The following is a 24,177-nucleotide window of genomic DNA, read 5'->3' on the forward strand; positions in this document are numbered from 1 at the left end:
GGGTGTATTGTATTGGATCGCCGACAGTAGATTATAATGCATCTCATGTTTTCTCGTACCTATGCGTCTGTGCAGAATGTGCTGCGAACATCAAGAATAAAGACAATGATTCATATAATAGTGAGGAACCCTGCCCCTAACACGACTGTATTCGGCACAATATCCTGTTATTCGTAGGTCGACCTCCGGACCATAGCGAATAAAGCACTACTACAGCGAACAAGAGAATGGCCACAATTACTCATTTTTCGCAGTAATAATACATCATTCGTTGTTATTCCGAAAGTAGGGTTTTCCTGATGAATCGCGGCGAGCGGGTCATCTCATTCACTGCACTGTAGCCTGCCATGACAGTCCTCAGATAGAAGTCCTTCCGGAATATCCTCTGCACTCACAGTAAACCTGGTCGGCACCCCACAACTGAGGTTACGGCCTTCCTCGAATACCTACTACTCCCGAGTAGCGTTCGCGACCCGGAAGCCGTACTGGTGATGCGCGTTCGTACAGAGGGACCTGGAACGGTGTCGTTCAACTGTATTCGCGCGTCGACTATGTATGTGCCTAGGTGAGGCGCGAAGTGAGTCTCGCACAGGGTAGGACAAGGTGGAGATTCTTGCCTGTAGAGGACGACGTCTGCGATGACCTCGGTGCAGTCCTACCGCCTTCAGAGTCGCGGCAAGGGCTATCACCAGCACTGTTCGCTGTTCTGAAACAACCTACATGCCTTCTTGTCCACAAAGTGTGGCAGGGTCGCCATCCTCGAGGTTGTCTTCAGGCTTGCTTGGAAAGAGAATGGATCAACGGGAAGTACAGAGGCGGGTCAACACAGATCCTCACTTCATGGGCGAGACATCCGTGATCTCGACACCTTGTGTCTTCCAATAGCCGATCACATCAGTCAGGTATCGGGCGTAGACGGGTGTCACTCTGTTATGAGAGTGCCTCCGCAATTCTCGCTGTTGTTGGTCATCGGGCTATGTGATGGCCGGGACACCATGGCGAGCTGCCTCCTTGAGGAAGAAGGTACCGGACGCATCAAATTGTAGGCTCCACCGCCTCGGAACGATGCCGAGTCAGCCACGGTTCGGATGCACGCCTCAGCGACGCGAAACTCACCTGATATAAGGCATCTTCAGGCTGTGCTCAACCTCAGGTGCCAACGCCAGCCCATCCCCTCCCCAATTGTAGAAGAAGTCAGTTATGCCAGCACCTATACGGAGCCGGTGAAAGAAAAAGGCCATGCATCAGTGCGCGAACCAATACACGTAAGCCCACAACCGCACACACACCCTAAATCTGTTTCATGGGCAGCTTCGAGATGTTCCGGCGAACTTGAACCTTAGCGGAGAATGACGCGGCGTCGTTCACCCGTGGCCAGCCTACGCGATATTCTGCCGGGTCGTAGTTTCGCGTCACATACACCCTTGACAACAGCAAAGACACTAGGCGTTGAGTACTCGGAGGACCACACTGGGCTGAATGAGAGCAGCGGCCCGGGCGCGTGCGTTGCGCACAAACCAGATGCGAAGGACTTGATACCGAGGTATTAGAGGTATTAGGCGTGTCAGGAGGTGATCTTTCTGAATCACAGTAGCGGGCCAATTGACTGTCAGATGCACGTCCTTGGGGTCATACGAACATCCCCTGCAAGACAGTGGTGGCGGACCTGGGGTGAAGTCGTTAGCGCGCAGATAGAGGCCTTGCCCGTTACGGCAGGTCGCCTGCCTTACTGGGCCATGTCTATTCCTGGAGCTACATGTCGCAAGTAGTAGGTCTGGGAGGTAGACTTGTCGCATCTCCATTCAGGCCTTTACGCCGCTGATGCCTGCCAGTGTTCCTGGAGACTGCAATTTACTGCGATCTCTCAGTGTCAGTGCGCAGACTCTCAGGCTTATCGGCCCAACCTGACTCACTAGCGGCCCGGGTCGATTCATTCACATTGCGACTCCTCCGTCATGCCAGTGCTGTGCTCTACGCTCTGTTCTCATCTACTTTTCTCCCCAGGATGCGCTGGGCAACAAGGCTTGCCATCTTGAGTCTCGCACTGATAGTTGATGCATTGGTAGTCAATGCATCTCAACAGCAGCTTCTCACAGTACCCGCTAGCGTGGACCAGTCATGGTCATCCCGACCATGGGACGAGCGGCCGAACGAGGATGCGACGGGCAACCTCATCTTCCAGTCCTTGGCTGGTCTAATGCAGATGAAGGCGAACTCGAAGCACCCGCGAGGTATGTTGCGAAGTCATGAGTTATCTTCGAGTCGGACATGAAGTAGAACTGACTCGCTACGCAGGGCATGCCATCGTCCGCACAACCATCCCTCTGGGCACGCTGCTCTACCACGGCCGGCCAAAGACAGAGTCCCCCGCCCAGGATTGGATCGCCTTCGACCCTGAGCACTCGATCATCTTCGCGAGAGGCCCGAATGGCACCCTGTTCACCTTCAAGACTACGCGCGAACTCACGCTTCTTTACTTTGACGGGTGCAGCGCCAACAAAGTCGAGGGCGTTGTCGATACGCAGGACTTACTCTTCTTCGGCGAGCTCAAGCACAAGCATCAGGGCTGGTGGGGTGAGCTAGAGCGTATCAAGGACGGATGCGCGTGGGGGAAGCAGTATGGAGTTGATGGATTCATCAGGATGGAATTCGACTTGTGCGCGGTCTTCCCTTCTGGATGGCCTTGTCTGACCGATTGACTTTCAGCGAAATCATGTATTGTGACTTCTCAGACGGTCTGGAGCTCGTCTCCGCTGTGCCAGCGATCAGCGGTTACTTAAACCTTCCTCATCCTCCGGGAAAACCAGACTACGTTGCTCCTCCCGAAACGGAGCCTCGGAATTCTAGCTACGACTCCTCCAGACATAATAGCTCAGATCCAGAAGCCACTTTCCATGGCCTACGCAGAACAGAATACCAAGATGACAGTCTAGAAGCACCCGACAGCCTGGGTCTGGCGGGCCTCCCTCCGCTAATCCCGCCTCCTGGCTGGAAAGGTACCCTACCCTTCACCGGCTGGGAAGCCAAACGCGCCGGGACGTGGCACAACAACTTCCCCGGCGAGTTGCGCGCGCACCCCGACCCCTCCACGCTCATCACCTTCTTCGACCCATCCCTAACCTCGCTTGTCGAGGCGCGGCGCTCCTTGACGCGAAACGAGTACAATGCCGGGAATGCCTCTCGCGAGGACGTCGCCCGCGTGCGCGCAGACGTCGCTGAGATGGCCGCGCGTGAACCAGGAGCCAGAAGCGGTGTGGACTGGGTAGACCTCGCGCGCGTCATCGAGGACAGGTTCGCGGATAGGCTGCCGTATCTGCAGTACCTGCTGCACCAGTCGGTGGTGAACGCGTCGGCGCAGGCGGCTGCGGTGCGCAAGCAGCTCATTGTGTCGCTCGTCCCGTACATGCACCGCGGCGCCATCGGCACGCTGGAATGGTTCGCGGACATCGCGCACGGGTGCGCGGCGCGGTTCACGGAAAGCTTGCCTGTGTCGAAGTTTACAAAGCAGGAGTATTTGCTGTACCGCGCTGTGGAGGAGGTGCTCCACGAGATCTGCAGAGTATATATTGGGGCGTGGGTGGATGCGTTTGACGTGGAGGCCAAGGACGCGGAGGTCGCAGCGCGCTTGCTAGGGAAGTGGAGCGGCGAGTTCGACGCGTTGACCGAGTGGTTGGATTGGCCTGTGTGGATACAGTGTCATCCCGCTTGCGGAGTGAATGTGAGTCATCGGTTCTTTCACTTAGCTGCTTAGCTGCTTCTCTGCTCACGCCTTCCCGTATGTATACAGGAGTATTGTTATGTACCGCAGGGTACACCCTGGAACCATATGGATGACCACGAGCCGCGGTGTCTACCATTAGAGGACGAGAGATTTTGATGTTCATTTGCTAATTTGCGGTCGCTCCGTTAGGAAGATCGCTGCGCGTTATTAAGTTACTTACTATAGTACTGTCCGTTGAGTGCTCGAAGGACTACACTGGGTTGAATGAGAGCAGCGGCGCGTGCGCTGTGCGCAAACCAGATGCGAAGGACTTGACACCGAGGTATTAGGTTCGTTATGAGATAATCTTTCTGGATCACAGTGACGGACCGATTGTCTACACAGGCACGTCCAACCAACTTCTCCTGCAAGACGATAGCAGTATGAAGATGCGACACGGGTGATCCTTTCATCTGTCCAAACTACGTGTATGTATAGTCTCAGGCTTGATCCGAATTGTATCGTGATACCAGTAGCCCGGAGAGCATATCCCAGGGACCACTTGAGAGTGCTCAAGCCGCAGACAAGGCCCGTGTAATTGCGTGAATCCGAACCTAATGACGAGCACCGAGATTTACGGCCTGGCGGCAACCCATGAGAGAGACGATTGCACGAGTGCCTTGATGCCTAAGTAGAAGCGAATTACTATAGCCCGTCCGTCGGCGCAGTGTGACGTGTGTCGTCGTCGGAGATATGCTAAGTACACCAGGAGGACTAGGCTTCAAGTTGAGACAATACTACAGACGATCGAGGTTCCTACTACTTCCACCCTTGTTCACTCCTTGATCTCCCATTTGTGAAATAAACCTAACCAATGCTTTCAGCCTCCGAGGTCAGCCTCTTCCAACTCATTGCTCACCCGGTATCTCAGGCAACCACCCCGCGCGTTCCTTGCAGAAGAACTCGCCCTTCGGCGGGAGTGCATCGGGCTCGTCAAGGCTGCCGTAGAACAGGTAGACGTTCTCTCCTGCGTGCGCGCCGTACTCGAGGACGCCCGACCCGCACGCGCCGCAGAACTCGCGCGTGAGCTGCGTGCCGGAGCCGTTGTCCCCGACGTGGTGCGTCGTCCGGCCCTTCGTCACGCGGTAGGCGGACTCGGGGACCTTGGCGGTGACACCGAATGCGGAGCCGGTGAATTTCTGGGGAGCGTGTCGGTCAACCTCATGGGATCGGGCCTCGCGAGGAAGGAAGACCGCACCTTGCAGTTCGTACAGTGGCAGACACTCATGCGTGCCTGATCTGGGGACTCGAGATTGAGTTCGTAGCGGATATTACCGCAGTAGCACCCTCCGTTGTATGTCGGCATGGCTAGTCGAGTTGTACGGCTAAATCTGCGATGTGCTGGGTAGGGGACTTGAAGCCGAGGCTGAAAGGTACGCGCAGATGCCTTGAGGAATGCTCGCGCGAGGAACGTCGACATTCAGCAGACACAGGACCGACGCTTGGAGACGCTATATATTTCATCTTGTGTGGAGACGAGGTATGGTGGGGCCACGGGGTGGTGATGATGTCAGTGTGATCGAGACGAGACATCACTGTGAAGCGCATTCTTCAAGTCGTTTGGATCGAGCGTAACATACGTACAACTGTACATAGGCGTTAATTTGCTTGCTTGTCGGGTCAGGATGTCATGTCGTGATAGGAGTAAACGGCACTGTGTTATCGTACAAGCTCCGAGTCAACTGGCTAGAATGTGGCGGCGAGAATTAAGTAGTAAACGTGTGGTATCATTAAGTGAATGGGTATGGGGAGCAAAGATGTGGAGACAATTCCAGCAAGTCACGCACGAAGATATTGTCATGCCAGTCGTGCACCACCTGGACCGACGGAGTGTGGCATCAACGCGCTGGCCATAAGCTGATGACAACTGCGTAAGCGTTCCCTCCGCGCAACGAACCAGGAGCCGGCGTCGCAGGGGACAGCGAGAGGGACGCCGATCAGACCGCTATTCTGTGCGGCGCGAACGGCGTGTATGAGTGAGTCGACCTCCGCTTCGGAGTCGAGCTCGTCCAGGTTCTCGTAGCCGTCGTCTTGGCCAGCGACAGTGGCCCCCGCGACGGCTCCCGCAGCAGTTGCAGCCGCTGTTCCCTTCTTGCTCTTCTTCGTGGCCGCACCTGTGACCGCGGCGATCGCACCTTTCTTTGTGAGGTCCACGCCAGCGGCGGCGGCGGCCTCTAATGCCTGGCGCTTTTTATCTGCCTTCTCTTTCTCTTTCCGCTCTTTGCGCTGCTCCTTGCTCTCCTTCTTGACCGGCTCGACGAAGTTCGGATTGTTCTGCCGATTCCATTCTAGGAGGAGCTCGTCGTAGGGCTTTGAGCGGCCCTGGACCGAGCGTTTGGCGCCCATGGCATGGGACTTGCAGGTGAGGGAGCGTGAGCAAGGAAGTCCCTTGTCGTTGATGACACCACACTGCTTGTCGTAGTCGACGGGGCCCTTGAAGCGGCCCTTGGTAACTTTGGTGGCAGGTTTCTTCTTTTTGGGAGCGGAGGGATCTTCGGGGGTGGGCTCCTCGTCCTCTGCCTTGCGTTTCTTGCCCTTTGAGGCTTCGACCTCCTTTCCCTTCCCGCTCTTCTTCATCGCGGCACGGAGCTTAGCGCAGTTGACTACGAGGACGGCATGATTAGCACGCGCGAATCGTGGGATGCATCTGACACCGAAGCAGTGCAGCAGCAGCCAAACACCTCCTCTTCCACTATTCTGGTCGTCACTCGATAGATCGCGTTTGACTCACCGGCATGGGCCTCGACTGCACTCCGGAGGACGGGTTTGGCGCAGTCCCTGCATTTGACGAAGCCAATCTCGGGCTTGAGCGGCTCTGCACCGAAGACCTTCATGTCAGGTGCTGACAGCCAGGGAATCGGCGGCGAGGCGGGTGCGTCGGTGTCAGACGGCGGCGAGGGCATTGCGGAGAGGGTGTCCCACGAGAACGGGGGCGGCTCGGGGGAGTGGGTGGGCCTGAGCTTGAGGGCCATGGCGATGACAGGGACGGCAACAGCGATGGCGGTGGCGGCGGACTCGGTGCGGCCCCGGGGCGACGGTGGGTCTGCAAGGGGACTGGTGCGAGATTGCGATCTGCGGGACTGCGATCGTCGCCGCGGGTGTTCGCCGTTCGGGACTGGCGGGCGGGCGTGACGCGTGATGGCGGCCACCAACGTGCGCGTCACGTCACGCGGCGCGGCCCCAGATCGAGGCAAGATCGAGGCCCGGGCGCGTTGCGGGGTAGGATTCCCACGCACATGGTGACCGGGATCGCGTGTGTGACGTCAGGACGAACGCGTCGATGCCTGTGATGAGGACAGGACAGGGTATCGCCGGGCGCTGTCACGGTCCTCGCGTGCGCGCCGCCCTGGTTCGAATAAAACCCCAAGTCGAAGACGCGTCCCCATCTGTCTCCATCTTACCTTCACCCGCTCACTGTCACACCCCACCATGCCCAACGCGACAAAGAAGTTGAAGGGCTCGCTCAAGATGCCGAAGATGGGTGGGTCGTCGTCGCGTCCAAGCAGCGCAGGGTCGTCTCCCACGACGCCAAAGACACCAAAGACGCCTAAGACGCCCGCCGATGAGGGTATCGACTTCTTCGAGTCGGCGTTCAAGCAGGGGGAAAAACCGGTCCATGTGTACGAACTGCAGTTGGAACCGGATGGCGGACCTAGCAAAGACCGAGCTGTTGAGTATCGATCATCTCTTTGGCCGCATAGACAGCATCATTATATGCGCATATAAGGAGCAGCGATGGACAGAAGATACCTGTCTGTGCTGGCTCGTGCTTGCGTCTGATACCGGAGACGAAGACTGATCTTCAGCGGGGACGCGTGCCCTAGCCGCGAAGGCACTCTGGGTCTCGCTAACACTTAGCATTTGGCACCACCCCGGTCTATCCCTTGTGTGATCGCGCTACTTCCAATGAGTATATGCTGACTAGTCACTCAGTATATGCGCCTCCCTCCGGCGATCTCTCCGTATGTCCTCCGTGTATCACTGGATGCAGGTACCCCCGCCTCGAAGAACGGTGTATTCAAGACCAACTTTCCACTCGATGGTGGCGTCTTCGCCCGCGATCGGTTTGCCGAGCGAAAGTACGCGTCGCCCTCATCTTGCGCCTTCGTGTGCTCACTTTAGTCTCAGGCTGCCTATCAATTTCTCCAAACATATACATGTCAATCTGCCAATCTCCCATGCCGGTGCATTTGCATACTGGGTGGAATACGACGGCGAGGAACCGGGTACACGCGTCAAGGGTCGCGAGGGCTACTTCAACATCGACCCCATCCTCCGAACCAAGGCGCGGACGCCCATTCTCTCGAAGGGTGGTAGCATCTCCGAGAAAGGCGCTTCTGTACAGTCCGACTATGTGAACTTGCCACTCGATGGGCTTTCCATCCTTACGCTCGTCTCGAAATGGATGGGCAACACGAAAGGCTGGCGCGAGTACCTCGCAGAGAGTAGCGCGCGAGGATACAATATGATCCACTGGACGCCTCTTCAGGAGCGTGGCGAGAGCAATAGTCCGTACTCGATCCGCAACCAGTTGGTTTACGAGCCGTCGATGTTCGCGGGCGGAAAGAAGGATCTTGGCTCTGATGGCGGCGTAGCGAAGGTCGAAGAACTGCTCAAGATCGCGAGGGATGAATTTGGGCTGCTTAGCCTTACGGACGTCGTGCTGAACCACACGGCAAATGACAGTCCGTGGTTATTAGAACACCCCGAAGCCGGTGAGTCGGCTTCTATGCGCCCATGCTAGCCCTATTGACCAGCTCCCAGGCTATAGCCCGGCGAACACGCCTCACTTGACCCCGGCACTCGAGCTCGACGACGCTATCATACGTTTCTCCAAGGAGCTGGTCTCCAAGGGCCTCCCGACCACCGTCGGCTCACAAGATGACATCGATCGACTCATCAGCGGGTTTCAGGACTACATCAAGGACCTGAATATGTGGCAGTACTACGCCCTCGACGTCAAGAGGGAACGTGAGGCCGTCCTGACTGCGCTCACAGGTGGAAATGCGGCAGCTTGGGATGGCGCAGACGTTGTGTACAAGTCCGTCGCGGAGCTGGCTGAAATCATTCGTGCATCTGGGAAGGTGCATGGGCTGAAGAAGTTGGAGAAGAAGCTGGGGACGTATGTTGATGGACCGGTTGCAGCTGGTCTGGTGAAGGCGGCGTTCGTGGATCTTGGGAACGATGTCAACGCACTCGCGGATGCGTGGATCAGGGTCGTGGACGTGTTGAACGTGCCGCTCTATGAAGAGTGGAAGGAAGACACTAGCGTCGCGCTGGACAGCATTAAGAACAGGTTGAGGTACACTCGTCTGGATGACCATGGTCCGAAGATGGGTCCTATCACCGAACAGTGAGTGTTGATGTACAGTTCCTGGATCCCATCTGACAAAACATGCAGATCGCCTCTCGTAGAGACGTACTTCACCCGTCTTCACTTGCGGAAGACGAACACTCCTCTTGATCCCGCCAAGTACTCCGTCGCTAACAACGGCTGGATCTGGAACGCCGACCCTCTGTCGAACTTCGCGCTTCCGCCGTCTAAGGCGTACTTGCGCCGCGAGGTCATCGTTTGGGGCGACTGCGTCAAGTTACGGTACGATGACTCGCCCGAGGCGAACCCGTGGCTCTGGGAGCACATGAAGAAGTACGTGACATCGCTCGCGAAGACGTACTCGGGCTTCCGGATCGACAACTGCCACTCGACGCCGCTGCATGTGGGCGTGTACATGCTCGACGCAGCGCGCGTGGTCAACCCGGACCTGTACGTGTGCGCGGAGCTGTTCACGGGGAGCGAGGAGACGGATAAGCTGTTTGTGAGTCGTTTGGGGCTGAATAGCTTGGTCCGGGAGGCGGGAAACGCCTGGGACCCGAAGGAGTTCTCGAGGCTATTGTACAGGCATGGCTTGGGGAAACCACTTGGTGAGTGCCAATCACAACCATCCAACTGATTTGCTCACTGGCGATTTGCGATACAGGCTCGATGGACAGCGCTTGCGTGACGAGCAAAGAGGAGCTTCCGCCTCCGACAGGCAAGGGACCGACACGCCCGTGCCTCGTCATCCCGCACAACGGCTCAGCTCCGCACGCGCTCTTCTACGACCTCACGCACGACAATGAGACGTACCTTGACAAGCGGTCCGCGGAGGACGCCTCTCGACGGGTGCGCTCATCACGTTCTCGTGGTCTGCCATTGGCTCGGTCAAGGGCTTCGACGACTTGTACCCGAAACTCCTCAACCTCGTTGGCGAGAACAGGAAGTACGAGGTGACGGGAGTTCGGAGACAAGAGCGGCATCGCGAAGGCGAAAGGCTGTTGAACTCGTTGCATACGGAGATGGCGCTTGGAGGCTTCGAGGAAGGGCATGTCCACCAGGAGAATGATGTGAGTATTCCATCTGTCTGTGGTATATGCGGCTGATCAGGTCTGGGTTCATAGTACATCGTCATACATCGGGTGCAGCCCTCGACTCAGAAGGGGTACCTACTCGTTGTGCATACGGCCTTCTCCAAGGGATCGAAGGATCGTGGTTACAGTGAGTCTATGCGTCGTCTTCGATGCGGAGCTAACGATGTGCCCTACTTCAGTCAACCCTATCAAGCTTCGCGGTACCAAGGCTAAGTTCATCTACGGTGCCCACATCGACATCCCCTCTATGAGATCAAGCAGGATCCGAAGACACTGAAGGGTCTTCCTGGCAAGCTTGTCGATATGCCTGCTGTGGTGGCGTCACAAGGACTGGATGGCGAGGGGCCCTATGGCGAGGTCACCGTGCCCGAGTACTTCCCGCCTGGGAGCTTCATGGTCTTTGAGACGCAGCTGCAAGGACTTGACCAGGCCCTAGATCTATTCTGCGCATCAGGCGCGGAAGAGGCGTTCGCGAACCTCGACCTCGTCGACCTGAATGTCATGCTGCACCGCGCGGATGGCGAAGAGCGGGATGCGACCGGCGGCGATATCGGCACGTACGCTATCCCAGGAACGGATGGCCTGGTGTATTGTGGTTTGGAGGGCTGGATGCACCCGTTGCGGCATATCATGCGGTACAACGATCTCGGACATCCTCTCTGTGCCCATCTGCGCGAAGGAACATGGGCGCTTGAATACGTACATTCGCGATTGTCGAAGTAAGCAGAAGTGATATAAGGCTATCCAGTTTCGGGTACTGACAATCATTGCTCTAGGCAAGTTGGAACGTTCCCAAACCTGGAGAAGCCTGCACAATGGTTCAAGGTGCGCGCCGAGCGGATCAAGGAGAGCGTCCCCCCTTTCCTGCGGCCGAAGTACTTCGCCATTGTCATCTCAGAGGCATACAAGGTCGCACGCAGGATGGCAATTGAGCAGTGCTCCGACTTTGTCTCGACGGGCCACTCCTTCACGCAAGACCTTGCGCTGTGCTCGATACAAATGCATGGTATGGTCCAGTCTGCTTCGCTCGACCCTGGCAAACCAACTCCCTCCCTGGCGGCTGGGTTGCCTCACTTCACCGCCGGATGGGCGCGATGCTGGGGTCGCGATGTGTTTATTTCACTCCGTGGACTCTTCTTGACGACGGGCAACTTCTCTGGTGCGAAGGCGCACATACTGGCCTTTGCGTCGACGCTGAAGCATGGTCTGATTCCTAACTTGCTGGATTCTGTTCGCAACCCACGGTATGCCTCGGTCTATATTTCTGGATGCTGATATATGTCTGATCCACTTATTGCGCAGATACAACTCGCGCGACTCTCCTTGGTGGATGCTTCAGAATATCCAGGACTACGTTAACAGCGCCCCGGACGGCCTCGCTATACTATCGGAGTCTGTCAAGCGCCGCTTCCCTAAGGACGATACCTGGGTCCCATGGGATGATGCTAGGGCGTACGCTTACTCCAGTACGGTTGCAGAGATTGTCCAGGAGGTTCTTCAGCGTCATGCCGATGGTATATCCTTCCGCGAGTACAACGCGGGTCCCAACTTGGACATGCAGATGAGCGATCAAGGCTTCAACATCGATATCCGTGTGGACTGGGAGACGGGTATCATCTATGGGGGTAACGAGTACAACTGTGGAACGTGGATGGACAAGATGGGCGAGTCCGTCAAGGCGGGTAACAAGGGCAAGCCAGGAACATCTCGTGATGGCGCACCGGTGGAGATCACTGGTTTGCTGAAGAGCACGCTGAGATGGCTCGCGCAGCTATCGAGCCAGGGAAAATTCCCGTTCAAGGGAGTCGAAGCTGAGAGTGAGTGACACACTTTTGGTGTAATGGAAAGTATTGATGTGGATCGCGCAGTCGATGGGAAGCGGCGGTTGGTCACGTACAAGGAATGGGGCAACCTGTTGCAGACTTCGTTCGAGGCCTGTTACTATGTTCCACTGGGTAAGTTGTATGGAACATGCCTCACGACGTCCTATTGAAGTGCGACCGTACAGATCCTGCCGACGATGCAAAGTACAACGTCAACCCAAGCATCATCAATCGTAGGGGTATCTACAAGGACGTCTACGGCTCCGGCCCTGGGAGGGAGTGGTCAGACTACCAGTTCCGAGCGAACTTCCCAATCGCAATGACGGTTGCGCCTGAGCTCTTTGACCCCGAGCATGCTCTGTATGCGCTTAAACTGGCCGATCAGGTCCTGCGGGCACCACTTGGCATGAAGACTCTGGATCCGCATGACATGCAGTACAGGCCGTATTACGACAACTCGAACGACAGCGATGACCCCGCTACTGCGAAGGGACGCAACTACCACCAGGTACGCGCCATTCCCGATTGATCTTTGTGTGACGCTCCGGCGACTCACGCTCATCGCAGGGTCCTGAATGGGGTTGGCCGCTTGGATATTTCCTACGCGCATATCTCTACTTCGACATTCAAGCAGGCTCGGGCAAGACAGTAAGCTACGACGGTTTCTCTATATTCAACTCTTCTGATATGCCTTTCCATAGGATGTTACCGAGACTCTTCACCGGCTTCACCGCTCACTCCTTACATCCCGCCGGCATATACAAAACGATCCTTGGGCAGGATTGCCGGAGTTGACGAACAAGGACGGCCAAATCTGCCATGACTCGTGCAACACGCAGGCGTGGAGCGCGAGTACCCTACTTGACTTCCTGGAAGAGGTGCACAAATTGAGTCAGGCCACGAAGTGATCGCATGGGCACGGATAATATTCTCCTTACACTCTCGCAAACTTGTTGTGTCCTCATTCCCACCTAGCCATAGCTGTCGCATCGCCAATACTGTATCACTCGTACCGCAGTCAGACACGTCGTACTTGAATGATACACCATAAGCACGTCGCATACCACGATCATGGCTTTGACTCTCTTAATCAGGAGTAACTTGAATCCTGGTACCACCTCAGCATCACCGATACGCTCACATCATCGATAATCTCACTGAAACACAGCTTGCCACGACGTTTCAAGTACTGGGAGGAATGAAGACACGACTAATTACCCTAGTAAGTGAATGCGTAGCATCTCCTGAACGTCGCAAGTAACTTATCCAATGCAATGAACATCAGAACGTCTCGTCCTCTAATAGTAGACACCGTGGCTCATGGTCATCCAGATGGCCCCAAGGCCGACCTTGCGGTACATAACAATACTCCTGTATACATACGGGAAGGCGTGAGCAGAGAAGCAGCTAAGCCAAAGAACCGATGACTCACGTTCACATCGCAAGCAGGACGACACTGTATCCACACAGGCCAATCCAACCACTCGGTCAACGCGTCGAACTCGCCGCTCCACTTCTCTAGCAAGCGCGCTGCGACCTCCGTACTCTTGGCCTCCACGTCGAATACATCCATCCACGCCCCAGTATACACTCTGCAAATCTCGTGGAGCACCTCCTCCACAGCGTGGAACAGCAAATGCTCCTGCTTCGTCAACCTCGACACAGGCAAGCGTTCCGTGAACCGCGCCGCGCATCCGTGCGCGATGTCCACAAACCATTCAGGTGTACCGATGGCGCCGCGGTGCATGTACGGGACGAGCGAAACAATGAGCTGCTTGCGCACCGCAGCCGCCTGCGCCGACGCGTTCACCACCGGCTGGTGCAGCAGGTGTTGCAGATATGGCAGTCTATCCGCGAATCTGTCCTCAATGACGCGCGCGAGGTCCACCCAGTCCACACCGCTCCTTGCCCCGGATTCGCGTGCGACCATCTCAGCAACGTCCGCGCGCACGCGGGCGACGTCCTCGCGAGAGGCATTCCCGGCATTGTACTCGTTGCGCGTCAAGGAGCGCCGCGCCTCGACGAGCGAGGTTAAGGATGGGTCGAAGAAAGTAATGAGCGTGGAGGGGTCGGGGTGCACGCGCACCTCGCCGGGGAAGTTGTTGTGCCATGTCCCGGCGCGTTTGACTTCCCACCGGTGAAGGGAAGTGTGCCTTTCCAGCCAGGAGGCGGGATTAGCGGAGGGCGGCCCGCCAAACTCAGGCCATCGGGTGCTTCTAGACTGTCATCTTGGTGTTCTGTGCTGCGTAGGCCGTGGAAAGTGGCTTCTGAACTGTCATGCCTAGAGGGGTCGTAGCTAAAGCCACGAGGCTCCATTTCGGGAGGAGCAATGTAGTCCGGTTTCCCGGAGGGTGAAGAAGTTTAGGAAACCGCCAGTGACCGCTGGCACGGCGGAGACGAGCTTCAGACCATCTGAAAAGTTACAATACATGATTTCGCTGAAAGCGAGTCAGAGAAAACCTTGCAGAAGGTAAGACCGCGCTCACAAGTTGAACTCCATCCTGATGAATCCATCAACCCCTACTGCTTGCCCCACGCGCATCCGTGCTGGATCCGCTCTAGCTCCGCCGTCCAGCCCCTAGGCTTGTGCTTGAGCTGGCCGAAGAAGAGCAAGTCCTGCGTATCGACGACGCCCTCGGCCATGTTTGCGCTGCAACCGTCAAAGTAAAGAAGCGTGAGTTCGCGCGTAGTCGTGAAGGTGAACAGGGTGCCATTCGGGCCTCCGGTGAAGAGGAGCGAGTGCTCAGGGTCGAAGGCGATCCAATCCCGGGCGGGGAAATCTGTCGTTGGCCGGCCGTGGTAGAGCAGCGTGCCCGGAGGGATGCTTGCACGGACGATGGCATGCCCTGTGTAGCGATTCAGTAATCTTTCGTGTTCAGCACAACTTATGACTAGTACTTTGCAACATACCTCGCGGGTGTTTTGAGTTTGCCTTCATCTGCATTAGACCAGCTAAGGACTGGAAGATGAGGCTGCCTGTCGCATCCCCGTTCGGCCGCTCGTCCCATGGTCGGGATAACCATGATTGGTTCACGCTAGCGGGTACTCTGAGAAACTGCTGCTGAGAGGCATCGACTATCACTGCGAGACTCAGGATGGTAAACCTCGTCGCCCAGCGCATCCTCGGGAGAACTTGAATTGAAGTAATAAAAACAGAGCGTACTAGAGCACGATACCTTCACGGATAAGTCGCAATGTACTGCGGGGCTGCTACAGTGCTAGCGAGGCAGGTTGGGCCGATAAGTGGGCGCCTTCATGGGCACTGACAGATTGCGGTCACCATTACAGCTGCTTCCATTGCCAAAACGAGAGGCCTCTCACCAAAATCGTGCACACGGGCGGAGAGCGGCGGATCTTGCCTTCGAGGTGACTTCTGCCGTTCGACCTCAGCCACCCGCCGTAGTATAGCTCGCCCTCGACGCTGCCAGTTATGCATATGGTCCAATCTTGGTGGGAATACTGGCAAGACCGACACATTCCGAGTCCGCCTGAGTCACAGTGGACTTGTTCATCGTAGAGCCTCCCATTTTGGGAACAGCTGTAAAGGTCCGAATGGAGATGCAGCAGCAAATTCAACTCCCCAAACCTGCGAGGGACCCAAAGGAGAGGATTTACCATATCAATACCATATGCAGCTCCAGGTTGAACGACCGGAGTCACTGGAAGCCGGAGTCATATCCCACATGCAAGCGTGGCCTGAGGACAACAACTGTTGGCTGCGGTACAAAACAATGCAAAAGCCAGAGAAAGTGCAGGTACACACAGGAGAAGGGGTCGCGACTCGCGAGCTTGCGAGACGCGTAACGCGAACACGATCATGTGATCGTTGTCACGATGCTGCATGCAGCGTTGCTATAGCGGGTCTTCAAGCTAGCTTTGCAGTTTTGCAATACCTGCGACGTCTCACTGTCTTTATACAACTCCGTACTCTGGCGTGTCGATTCAAGTCCACAGGCTCTGTTAATGAGTCGCTGAAGTCCGCTTACCAGCAACTTGCCACAGCGGCGCGACTACCAGCAGCTTGGTCACCTACCGTAATGCGCCTCGAAGAGACCACGGTGAGTACTTCAGCTCTCAATTCACTTTAGCTCATTCTCAGTTATTTCAATTGCAATGATACTCAGGTGCCGTAGATTGCTAGATTACGCGTTCCGAATACGATATGCCTCAGCCCCACCGGGTATGGGTCACTGTGTACCACGCGAGACGCCGACGGAATGACTTCTCGGTTCTCGATCGTGGATGTCCCAAAGTACCTACACTGTGGCTGTAAACTTGAAGGCCCGTCCTCATTCACAGAGGTATCGCTGCGCGCTTCGCCAATGCTGGTCGGACCTGGCCCAATAGATGCAAGAGAGCAGGGAGAGGGTGATAATTGTCTCGTGGATGTCGTGCCGAGAAAGGTTACAAGTACCCATACTAAAGGAGTAAGTATAGCGATTATGCAGCAATTAATGCAGATCAATTACATAACGACGCGGCACCTGACCCTCGCCTTGCACAACTTATTTGTGCGCTCCAGTCTGCTCCAGTGTCACTGGGGACAAACTGGGTTGTGGCAGCGCCTAACATTGGCCTAACATTGGAAGACCGTGTAGATTAGTAAGCGGCGGACTAAGGCCCCCTAACACTGGACGAAAAGTGGAAATGTCACGCTCTTTGTTCGAGGCCCTCACATTGCAGACTAAACACCGCATGTCAGGTGACACGACATTGGTCGTGTTTGTCGCCATGTTAGGAGGCCGCGCAGAGGTCGATCATTGAGCATGTTAGGACAATGCTCGCGCAATGCGCGACGCCCTTCCAGAAGCCATGTGCGGGCCCAGAACAAAGCGGATATAATTTATGATGTAAGGACAATGTACGTGGGCCGAGCATTATGTATTTGCGGCACCCTAGCAGGTGCTATGTTCGGCCCACTAAAAGGCGTGATGTAAGGCGGCCAAATACGGAAAGCCCAGAATGGATGTTCGGAAGCCTGACATACTGCATGGTTCGTCACTATGTTAGGCGGCCAGAAATTCTCTGTGTCGGTCAAACGCGTTTGCGATTCGCCAAACGATTCGCCCATATTCCATAAACGATTCGCCCGTACTCGCCAAATGATTCGCCCCCTACTCGCCAAATGATTCGCCCTACTCACAAAACAATTCGCTCCACCCACAAAGACAATTCGCCTCCACTCGTGTAAATCGAAGAAGCGACTTGCGTCCATTCACGACATCATTCGCATCCATTCGCATACTGATTCATGCAGATTTGCAACACAAATGGCGGGCGTGTTTGAGTGAAATCACATCAAGGTGGTGTTCGTGCATGTCGGCGCCACCCCCATATGGGAAGATGGCGTATCTTGACTGAACTGTGAGCGCAGTCGCGAGTCAGCGCTCATGAGATGCTGACTAGGGAGCTACGTACATGACCTACCTGCGCTGGAACGGAACACAGTTCGCGCGGAACCGTTCACCCCGCCGTCAGCTTGTCTAGCGAGCGGAGCCTGCCCGAACGACTCCCTGTGCGATACCCAGAATCCTTCCTGATTCTTCAAGATGTCTGCGAGCACTACACCGCCGAGGAACGCCATGCGTTTTCTGCGCAGTGAGTCTTAGATTTCTATGAGGGATTATCAGGACGTTCGACGTTCGGCATAGCCATCATACGCGGGACGTGTGGAGCATACCTTGAGCCGTCGCGCGACGGGTCACCGCCGAGCACTTGTATGAGGTAGAGTTGGTCCATGTCCTTCTCCAGCCAGCTTCACAGGCCATGGTACACGTAGGACACGATACGGCATCCTGGATGGCCTGGAAGAGCATCATTGATACGCCCGGTTGCTCAACGTCTACGAGGTGTGGCCGGAACATGCACTAGATCGCTGCGAATCGCTCTTGATCAGTCAGCCGTTCAGCAGCTGGACGCACTGTGAGCAGACGCACAAACTCTCGTATCGACGTGCACTTACTGCGTCCACGAGGACTGTTGCCTCCGATAGTCTTATGTCGAGGTACATATCGTAGCTGACGGTGAGTCCAATGGCTTCCGACTGGTTTTCTTCAGATTTCACGCACCTGACATAGCACAGCTTCTCCTGGATCTCTCGGACAGTCTTAAAGTCACCCGCTTGTTCGACCGTGTACCTCGCATGAGCCGAACCTTGATCAGATACCGCGTTACGTCCCGGCCAGCCATATTCAGCCAACGTGTGAGATGCAGTAGAGCGAAGCCATCGTGAAATCGTCACCGGTGTCGACGACCACACCAGTAGTGAGACCTGCGTTCAAGCATCAGTGGCTGCACGGCGGCGCAAGCTAGGCATCCGACGTACCTAGCACATACAGCAAGAACCCGGCCTGAAGCCCCCCTGAAACCGAAGGCTGTTCTGATCAACGCTCCGTCGCAGCTCCTGCATCGGGTTCGCGTCAACCCCATCCATGTCCATCCCGTCTCCGCTTCCTCCCGCCTCCCCGTCGGCACCCTCGCTCTGCAAGGAGCCAAAGATCGATCCACCAGACATGGTCGACCAGTCGAGCCCGTCGAGCAGCTCCGCGAACACGTAGGTAGACCTCCTCGAGTGCGTGCGCAGGGGCCCGGTCATGACGCCGACCTCGATGTTCGCGCCCGGCGGCGGGAACACGTTGAACTCCGTCATTTGGACAGGCGTAAGCTCGTACTCTCCTGGCTCCCCCCGTAGCATTGGCGTTTGCGCCGCTGAAGCCGTCGTCCAGGGCCTACGGTTGGACACAGTCCAGCCCTCAGAGGTCCGACAAAGGCATGCCGGACTGCATCATGTCCTGTAGCTCACACGTCGATCAGTGAAGGCCACGACGCGTCTGGTGGACGAGAAAAACACGTACCCCATCAGCTCCAAAAGGGTTGAGTTCATGAACCTATAGTCGGGGTCCATGTTCGACGGTCCAGTATCATTCGATACATCCATCGCAGTCTTCTCCCTTCAGCTCCGCAGACGAGGATCCTGAGTCTGCTGCAGATACTACGATGTTCGGAGCATCCGCGGGAGCGGATGTTGAGGCAGACGACGCGTCCACCATGGGTAGCTCGACAGTCTGCGAACTCGAGGCCCAGGGGGGCGAGATGCGCTCGGCCGTGAGCGACACAGGCGCAGGCTACACTTTGCTTGGTACGAGAGGCGGGGGCATGCGTGAATCGTACGCAGGTTGCTTTCCTTTCCCAGCCCGTGGCCGTTTCTCCGTCGGCGGCAACATGACGGACGTCCAGGGAAGGACATCTTCACGTCCTGCGCGTCGTCCTCCCCCGGGAAGTCGCCAGCGACAGACAAGGGACTGGGCGTCCAGGTCGGCGACGAGGCGGCCGAGAGTGGTGGAGAGCGCGGGGCGGTAGGGGTGGTTGAGATGCACAAAAGGCGGTTGCGGGAGCTGGGGAGGCGGCCCCGGGACGAAGAGATCCTGCTGAACGTACGGTACGTGACGCGACTTGGCCTTCTTCAGCTCCTCCTTCACTCTCGCCTTCTCAGCCTTCTCCTCTTCCTTGCGTTTCTCCTTGTCCTCCTTCTTCACCGGTTGGAACTTGTACCCAGGGAACACCTGCGGATGCTCTTGTCTCTTGGTATCGGCGATGTGTTCATACTCGTGCTTGACTCATGGATTCCCGGACTTCCAGGTGAGTGCGATGTCGCGCGAATCGTCAGCTTACAGACGCAAAGCAGAGCGAGCAGTGCAGCGCGACGACGTGATGGAGCAAGGTGAGGTCCACGTGAGATTAGACAGATTGAGGTTGAGAAGGAGGACAGGTATGGACGTGTAGTTGCACGCGAACAATGAACGTTTTGAGTTGATCTGCAAGCGTGTCCCCTTGAGCGTTCGCACAAATAATATCGAACAAAGTGCAACTCACAACACTAGCCCAAGCAAGCGACGGCGTATCGTTCGTTTTCATCCAGCCGTTTGTCTTTGTGAAAGAGTTCGTGATCCTCACGTCCGGGGTGAACCCTTTAACCTCCGGCTACGCACCGTTTTGTGAAATTGGCTACCCCGGACGCGAGGTATATCCAGTGCCTGACGGCGCAGACGTTGGCGGAGGTGTAGAGCCAGTCAGAACCGGGGCAGATGCGGCGGCCACGGCCATCTGAAGTTGAGCGGAAGATGCGCACGGGTCGCCACTTCGACTGTCGTTGTCCCCGTCAGCCAGCTGGTCCATATTCAAGGACTGCAGCTGCGTTCAAGCATCAGTGGTGGCAGCACGGCGACACAAGCTAGGCGTCCGACGTGCCTTACGCATACAGCAATCACGTGGCCTGAACAGCGATATGCACGCCCTGATGCCCATACTCCTCGAGGACGCGGAGCTTCTCATCGAAGACGTAGGCCCATTTACGCACCATACTGTGCTCCACGGGCTGCGTGACTTGCAGGTCATTCCGGTTTTCTGTTGCCTCGTCGTCGATCATCATATCTTGACGACCGCCGTGCGAACTCGCTCCTGCGCCCGCAGGATCGGGCGATCGACAATCGACGGGAATTCTACGCGCAATTGCTTTCAGCTGAGGTCTACCGCTCGTGAAAAGATGGACGCACTGTGTTTGGAACCCGCATCACCGATTTTTGACGAGATGCGACCGATGACGGCCTCCCTATGAAGAATCGCCGCACGATTGACGAGGATGAGTGTTCGCAAGGTTTCCTGGCGGTAGATGATCGGGTGGAAGGAACTGTCGTTCGTCGCCTGCGGCAAGGCGCCCTCAAACGCGACTTGTCGTAGAACATCGTCTTCATGCTGTGCTGATGAGGGCGATTGCTGACGCGGTGAATTAGGAAACGTAGACGACGGTGTAGAGACCTTTTCAATCAAATTTCAGTGATCTGGAGTGCTTGCATCGGTGGCACCCCCGACGGCGATACCGACGTTGGCACGGGAGGAGGGGCGTGAGCACTATCACTGGTCTCGGAGGAGAGGCCTTGCGCAACTGTCGGCGTCGAGGATCATCCCGTCGAACGGAACGTCTTCGCCAACAGCGTCCTTGAGCACTTTGGCCGGGGATGTGGTCGTTGAGACAGAGACAACGATCAGTTTCCTTCGCGGAGAGCGAGCTGGTCGCCGATAACCACCTTGACCTTGAAGTCGAGGGCGTGCCATGGGGTCGCCGAGTGCTTGCTTGGCGTCCGAACAGGGATGGTTGGTTCATCTAGGCGAGACTCTTGCGAATCGTAGTCGTGACCGGGCAAGCGACGCGGTGTAGAATGAAGAACATGTTGGGACCAGTTATCCGTGGAGAGCACCGCACCCTCGGTCTCGCCCCGTTTGCAAGCTAACCCCTACGCACATTCTCAGTTAGTTACCGTTGAGAGCGAACTTGTATAGGATTACACGTACAGATCGCAGCGATAATCACCAATCTTCCTGCTCTGGTGAAGAGGTCCACCCGTGAGCACAGCATGATCGAATCGAGACGTCGACGGCGGCAGTCGGCGGGGACGATGTATCAGAATCTGCGAGCAGGAGGATGATACTGACGACATACTCCCGATCCAGGGGTTGTTGCTCGCCATTCGACAGAAGGATAGCGATAAGCGCCGCACCTAGGAAAGCGTGTTCCATGTGAATGACAAGGGCCTAACACACATGACGCTGGAAAGTGAGATGGAGAGAATAGCAACGAACTAACAATTACGTTCCTCTGACACAGGCATGCTCCCGCCGAGCAACTCGGGGCGACGATCGGCACTCCTTGCCAGTCAGACCGTTTCGATCCAACCGGAGGGGCGTGAAGGACATGCCCGACGACGATGGCCTCGCGGTCGACCTTTTCTGAATCGCGAAAACCCTCCGCACCCGATGAAACGAGTGATCTTTCCGCCTAGGTACTATGTCGGTGTGTTAGCTCAATATGAACCTGAACAAATAGCTTGCCAGATCGGTGTACCACACGTAGCCGTTTCGTCCTCGCGTCCAATGCTTTTTCCGCCTCCGCACGTAACATACCCAGATTGAGTGACCATCTCGTTATGACCTGTAAACAACTCATACGGCGGCAGCGCGACCTGCCTCCACACCTCCATAAACACCCTCTCTTCCCCTTTCTCCCGTTCTCTCGCCGGCGCTGCCCCCTTGTCATCCGCCTCATCCTCTAACGACACACACTTCTTCTTGCCCGAATCCGCGTACCCGTTCGCGGATGCTCTAGGGGCGGAGCATAGCGACAGCGCGGAGGACGTACGGGAGACCGATGATCACCGCTCTCAAGGAACGCATTCAGGGCTTCATTCGTGACCGTGATCGCGAACATCGGGTCATGCAGGCACGCCGGCGCGACGTTGTTCGGCGCTTTCGTTCTGTATATCTCCCAGAAGCTCGGTGCCTTGCCCACCGCCCTGCTTGCACCCGCACCAGCACTCGCGGAGGCAGGCGTGACCTTGGCGATCGCGCGCGAGGGCAGAGCAGAGTAGAGTATGGACGTCAGGTTGAGGTGCGCCGCGAGATCCTTCTCGATGGTGCGCTGGATGAACGCCATCGTCTCCTCGTCGAAGGGCGCGTACATGAACGCGGAGATAGCGGGACCGAGGCAGTCGGCGATGCCTGCGAGCGTGAACGACTTGAGTGAGCGACGCGTCGTGGCTCGACTGATGCCCGTACTTCGTGAACGAGAGGACATACCAGTGGTAGATACTGAGGAAGCGCGGGACGAGGACGGGGACGACGATGATTGGCATGGAGGACTGCGAGGCGGGTCAGAGGAGCGCAGTTCAGGGAGGGGATAAACATACGATCAAGTGGGTTCCAGGCCCAGCATAGAGCATTGTACAGGCAGCCCAGCGAGCATCCGGAAGTCCTTCTTCTGCCACGAGATAGGCACGTACTTCGCGCGCCGTGGTTCTCAAAGCGAAACGAACCACGCGTCCGTCACCGCACGGAGTGTGCTTTGTGGTCTCCACCAAGACTCGACAAAGGCTCTTGACCATAGCAGGAGGACGGACGAGTAGACCGCTGAGTAGGCCTCGTGAAAGAAGTTATAGTACGCGCCGGAGACGGAGATGAACATGGAGGATCCCGTGTAGTATGAGAGGTGCCACGGAGTATCATGACCGACCATGACCGACTCGATGCGGTCTCAGCTGCTCGAGCCCGGCGCCGCGCCCAGGCCACCGTCCTTATGGTTGATGTTACATATGCGTGATTCAGAATGAGTCGTAGAGTCGACAGAAGGCAATAATACAGAGGTGAGATCAAGCACGGCGGCAAGATTCGCAGTATGGAGGCCGCAGGTCTGTTCCGGGGCTGTCAGTGCGTCCATCATACTAACACGATATCCACTCACCGGTCACGCTGTGTCAGCCGTGCTAATGTACTTTGTGGACATAGTATGAGAACTAGCAGCTGCCAGTCGTTTTCTCCCCGCTCCTGACAGCACGCAAGCCGCCCGTCTTGAGGACATGTAGGAGCTTTGTCTATTAGCGCTCTGCCTGCCTTGCATTCTCGCGCGCGGCGGCATCGCGTCTAGATGGCACTCTTGCTGGAGAGGAGCGAAAGGCGAAGATGAGGTCAACTCGGGGTGGTATGGCGACAGAGATTGGTGCTCAGCCCCGAGCAGAGAGAAGGGGTGTGCTGGTCGTCCAAGAGGATCAGAAAGAGTGTGTTAGGTCGGTATCCTTGACCAGCTCGGTAGAACCAGCCTCCTGTGCAGGTAGGGGACAGAATAAGAAAGAGCAGCCTGTGGTCGGGAGGGCGAACAAGTCAGGAAAACTGTATCCTCGCGCTCCACCACAGCAATCGGCAATTCCTTGGCTGACTGTGCGGTTCGATTACTTGAGACCTTCACGGCGATTACAGCTTCCGTCCGTCTCCCAATATGCTTCGACGGCTCCTTGAATCACCGCTACGGTGGTACCCCCTCCAGTCGTCGCGTTCTCCTTTGACCGTCTGACAAATCTCATTCGTTAACCATCCATCTACGAGTCATGTTGGCCGCTTACCTTCGCGCGGTAATGGCCACCCGCGTCCTATGGAGCCCACACTCACGACCTTTGTCCCTTCACCTTGAGATCGCCCATCACGACGGACTGAGGCACATAGAGCCTTATAGAGCTGTCCACTATATATGGTAGATCAGTTAGAGTGACGGAAGCATCTGTCGAATGTCTCACCAGTAGCAACGTACGAGGCCGATGTCGACGGGGATGATCTACTAGTATCGGCGCCGCGGGGGAGGCGCGA

At 56.4% G+C, this 24,177-nt stretch overlaps 9 protein-coding genes across 9 annotated transcripts; 2 read left to right on the top strand and 7 right to left on the bottom strand.

The window, feature by feature from the left end:
• Window positions 1–643: 643 nt before the first annotated feature.
• On the bottom strand, window positions 644–1,666 carry B0H18DRAFT_1038658 (uncharacterized protein). The gene is made up of 3 exons (XM_048030461.1): window positions 1,312–1,666; window positions 1,119–1,265; window positions 644–1,058 (listed from the first exon to the last, which is right to left on the bottom strand). Exons 2-3 carry the CDS (start codon window positions 1,239–1,241, stop codon window positions 975–977), a joined length of 207 nt encoding a protein of 68 aa, XP_047887644.1. The 5' UTR covers window positions 1,242–1,265; window positions 1,312–1,666; the 3' UTR covers window positions 644–974.
• Window positions 1,667–1,738: 72 nt separating this feature from the next.
• On the top strand, window positions 1,739–4,241 carry B0H18DRAFT_1038662 (uncharacterized protein). Its single transcript, XM_048030462.1, has 5 exons — window positions 1,739–2,231; window positions 2,296–2,656; window positions 2,707–3,718; window positions 3,788–4,050; window positions 4,106–4,241. The coding sequence occupies exons 1-4, from the start codon at window positions 2,006–2,008 to the stop codon at window positions 3,875–3,877; spliced, it is 1,689 nt and encodes a 562-aa protein (XP_047887645.1). The 5' UTR covers window positions 1,739–2,005; the 3' UTR covers window positions 3,878–4,050; window positions 4,106–4,241.
• A 294-nt stretch (window positions 4,242–4,535) lies between these two features.
• On the bottom strand, window positions 4,536–5,066 carry B0H18DRAFT_958894 (Mss4-like protein; the record flags this gene model as incomplete). Its single annotated transcript, XM_048042750.1, has 3 exons — window positions 4,536–4,567; window positions 4,620–4,899; window positions 4,959–5,066. The coding sequence occupies 3 exons, from the start codon at window positions 5,064–5,066 to the stop codon at window positions 4,536–4,538; spliced, it is 420 nt and encodes a 139-aa protein (XP_047887646.1).
• Window positions 5,067–5,557: 491 nt separating this feature from the next.
• On the bottom strand, window positions 5,558–6,732 carry B0H18DRAFT_884969 (SCA7, zinc-binding domain-containing protein; the record flags this gene model as incomplete). Its single annotated transcript, XM_048041055.1, has 2 exons — window positions 5,558–6,363; window positions 6,492–6,732. The coding sequence occupies 2 exons, from the start codon at window positions 6,730–6,732 to the stop codon at window positions 5,558–5,560; spliced, it is 1,047 nt and encodes a 348-aa protein (XP_047887647.1).
• Window positions 6,733–7,061: 329 nt separating this feature from the next.
• B0H18DRAFT_1038667 (glycoside hydrolase family 13 protein) lies at window positions 7,062–13,214 on the top strand. The gene is made up of 16 exons (XM_048030463.1): window positions 7,062–7,429; window positions 7,694–7,839; window positions 7,889–8,475; window positions 8,525–9,113; window positions 9,162–9,682; window positions 9,739–9,923; window positions 9,968–10,144; window positions 10,199–10,295; window positions 10,348–10,392; window positions 10,497–10,887; window positions 10,945–11,412; window positions 11,471–11,985; window positions 12,037–12,123; window positions 12,177–12,499; window positions 12,559–12,639; window positions 12,693–13,214. Exons 1-16 carry the CDS (start codon window positions 7,190–7,192, stop codon window positions 12,897–12,899), a joined length of 4,659 nt encoding a protein of 1,552 aa, XP_047887648.1. The 5' UTR covers window positions 7,062–7,189; the 3' UTR covers window positions 12,900–13,214.
• A 58-nt stretch (window positions 13,215–13,272) lies between these two features.
• Window positions 13,273–15,249, bottom strand: B0H18DRAFT_1215123 (uncharacterized protein; the record flags this gene model as incomplete). The annotated part of the gene is made up of 5 exons (XM_048036617.1): window positions 15,168–15,249; window positions 14,902–15,113; window positions 14,516–14,837; window positions 13,424–14,144; window positions 13,273–13,362 (listed from the first exon to the last, which is right to left on the bottom strand). Exons 2-5 carry the CDS (start codon window positions 15,110–15,112, stop codon window positions 13,273–13,275), a joined length of 1,344 nt encoding a protein of 447 aa, XP_047887649.1. The 5' UTR covers window position 15,113; window positions 15,168–15,249.
• A 2,933-nt stretch (window positions 15,250–18,182) lies between these two features.
• B0H18DRAFT_1124328 (uncharacterized protein) lies at window positions 18,183–18,685 on the bottom strand (the record flags this gene model as incomplete). The annotated part of the gene is made up of 2 exons (XM_048034836.1): window positions 18,183–18,262; window positions 18,328–18,685. 2 exons carry the CDS (start codon window positions 18,683–18,685, stop codon window positions 18,183–18,185), a joined length of 438 nt encoding a protein of 145 aa, XP_047887650.1.
• Window positions 18,686–21,593: 2,908 nt separating this feature from the next.
• Window positions 21,594–22,140, bottom strand: B0H18DRAFT_74210 (uncharacterized protein). The gene is made up of 2 exons (XM_048039230.1): window positions 21,893–22,140; window positions 21,594–21,830 (listed from the first exon to the last, which is right to left on the bottom strand). The coding sequence occupies exons 1-2, from the start codon at window positions 22,023–22,025 to the stop codon at window positions 21,634–21,636; spliced, it is 330 nt and encodes a 109-aa protein (XP_047887651.1). The 5' UTR covers window positions 22,026–22,140; the 3' UTR covers window positions 21,594–21,633.
• B0H18DRAFT_74226 (uncharacterized protein) lies at window positions 22,141–23,186 on the bottom strand. Its single transcript, XM_048039231.1, has 2 exons — window positions 22,731–23,186; window positions 22,141–22,682 (listed from the first exon to the last, which is right to left on the bottom strand). Exons 1-2 carry the CDS (start codon window positions 22,923–22,925, stop codon window positions 22,257–22,259), a joined length of 621 nt encoding a protein of 206 aa, XP_047887652.1. The 5' UTR covers window positions 22,926–23,186; the 3' UTR covers window positions 22,141–22,256.
• Between the last annotated feature and the right edge of the window lie 991 nt (window positions 23,187–24,177).

Source organism: Fomitopsis serialis (genome assembly GCF_022376445.1).
Source record: "Fomitopsis serialis strain Sig1Antser10 chromosome Unknown B0H18scaffold_120, whole genome shotgun sequence".
NCBI lineage: Eukaryota > Fungi > Basidiomycota > Agaricomycetes > Polyporales > Fomitopsidaceae > Fomitopsis > Fomitopsis serialis.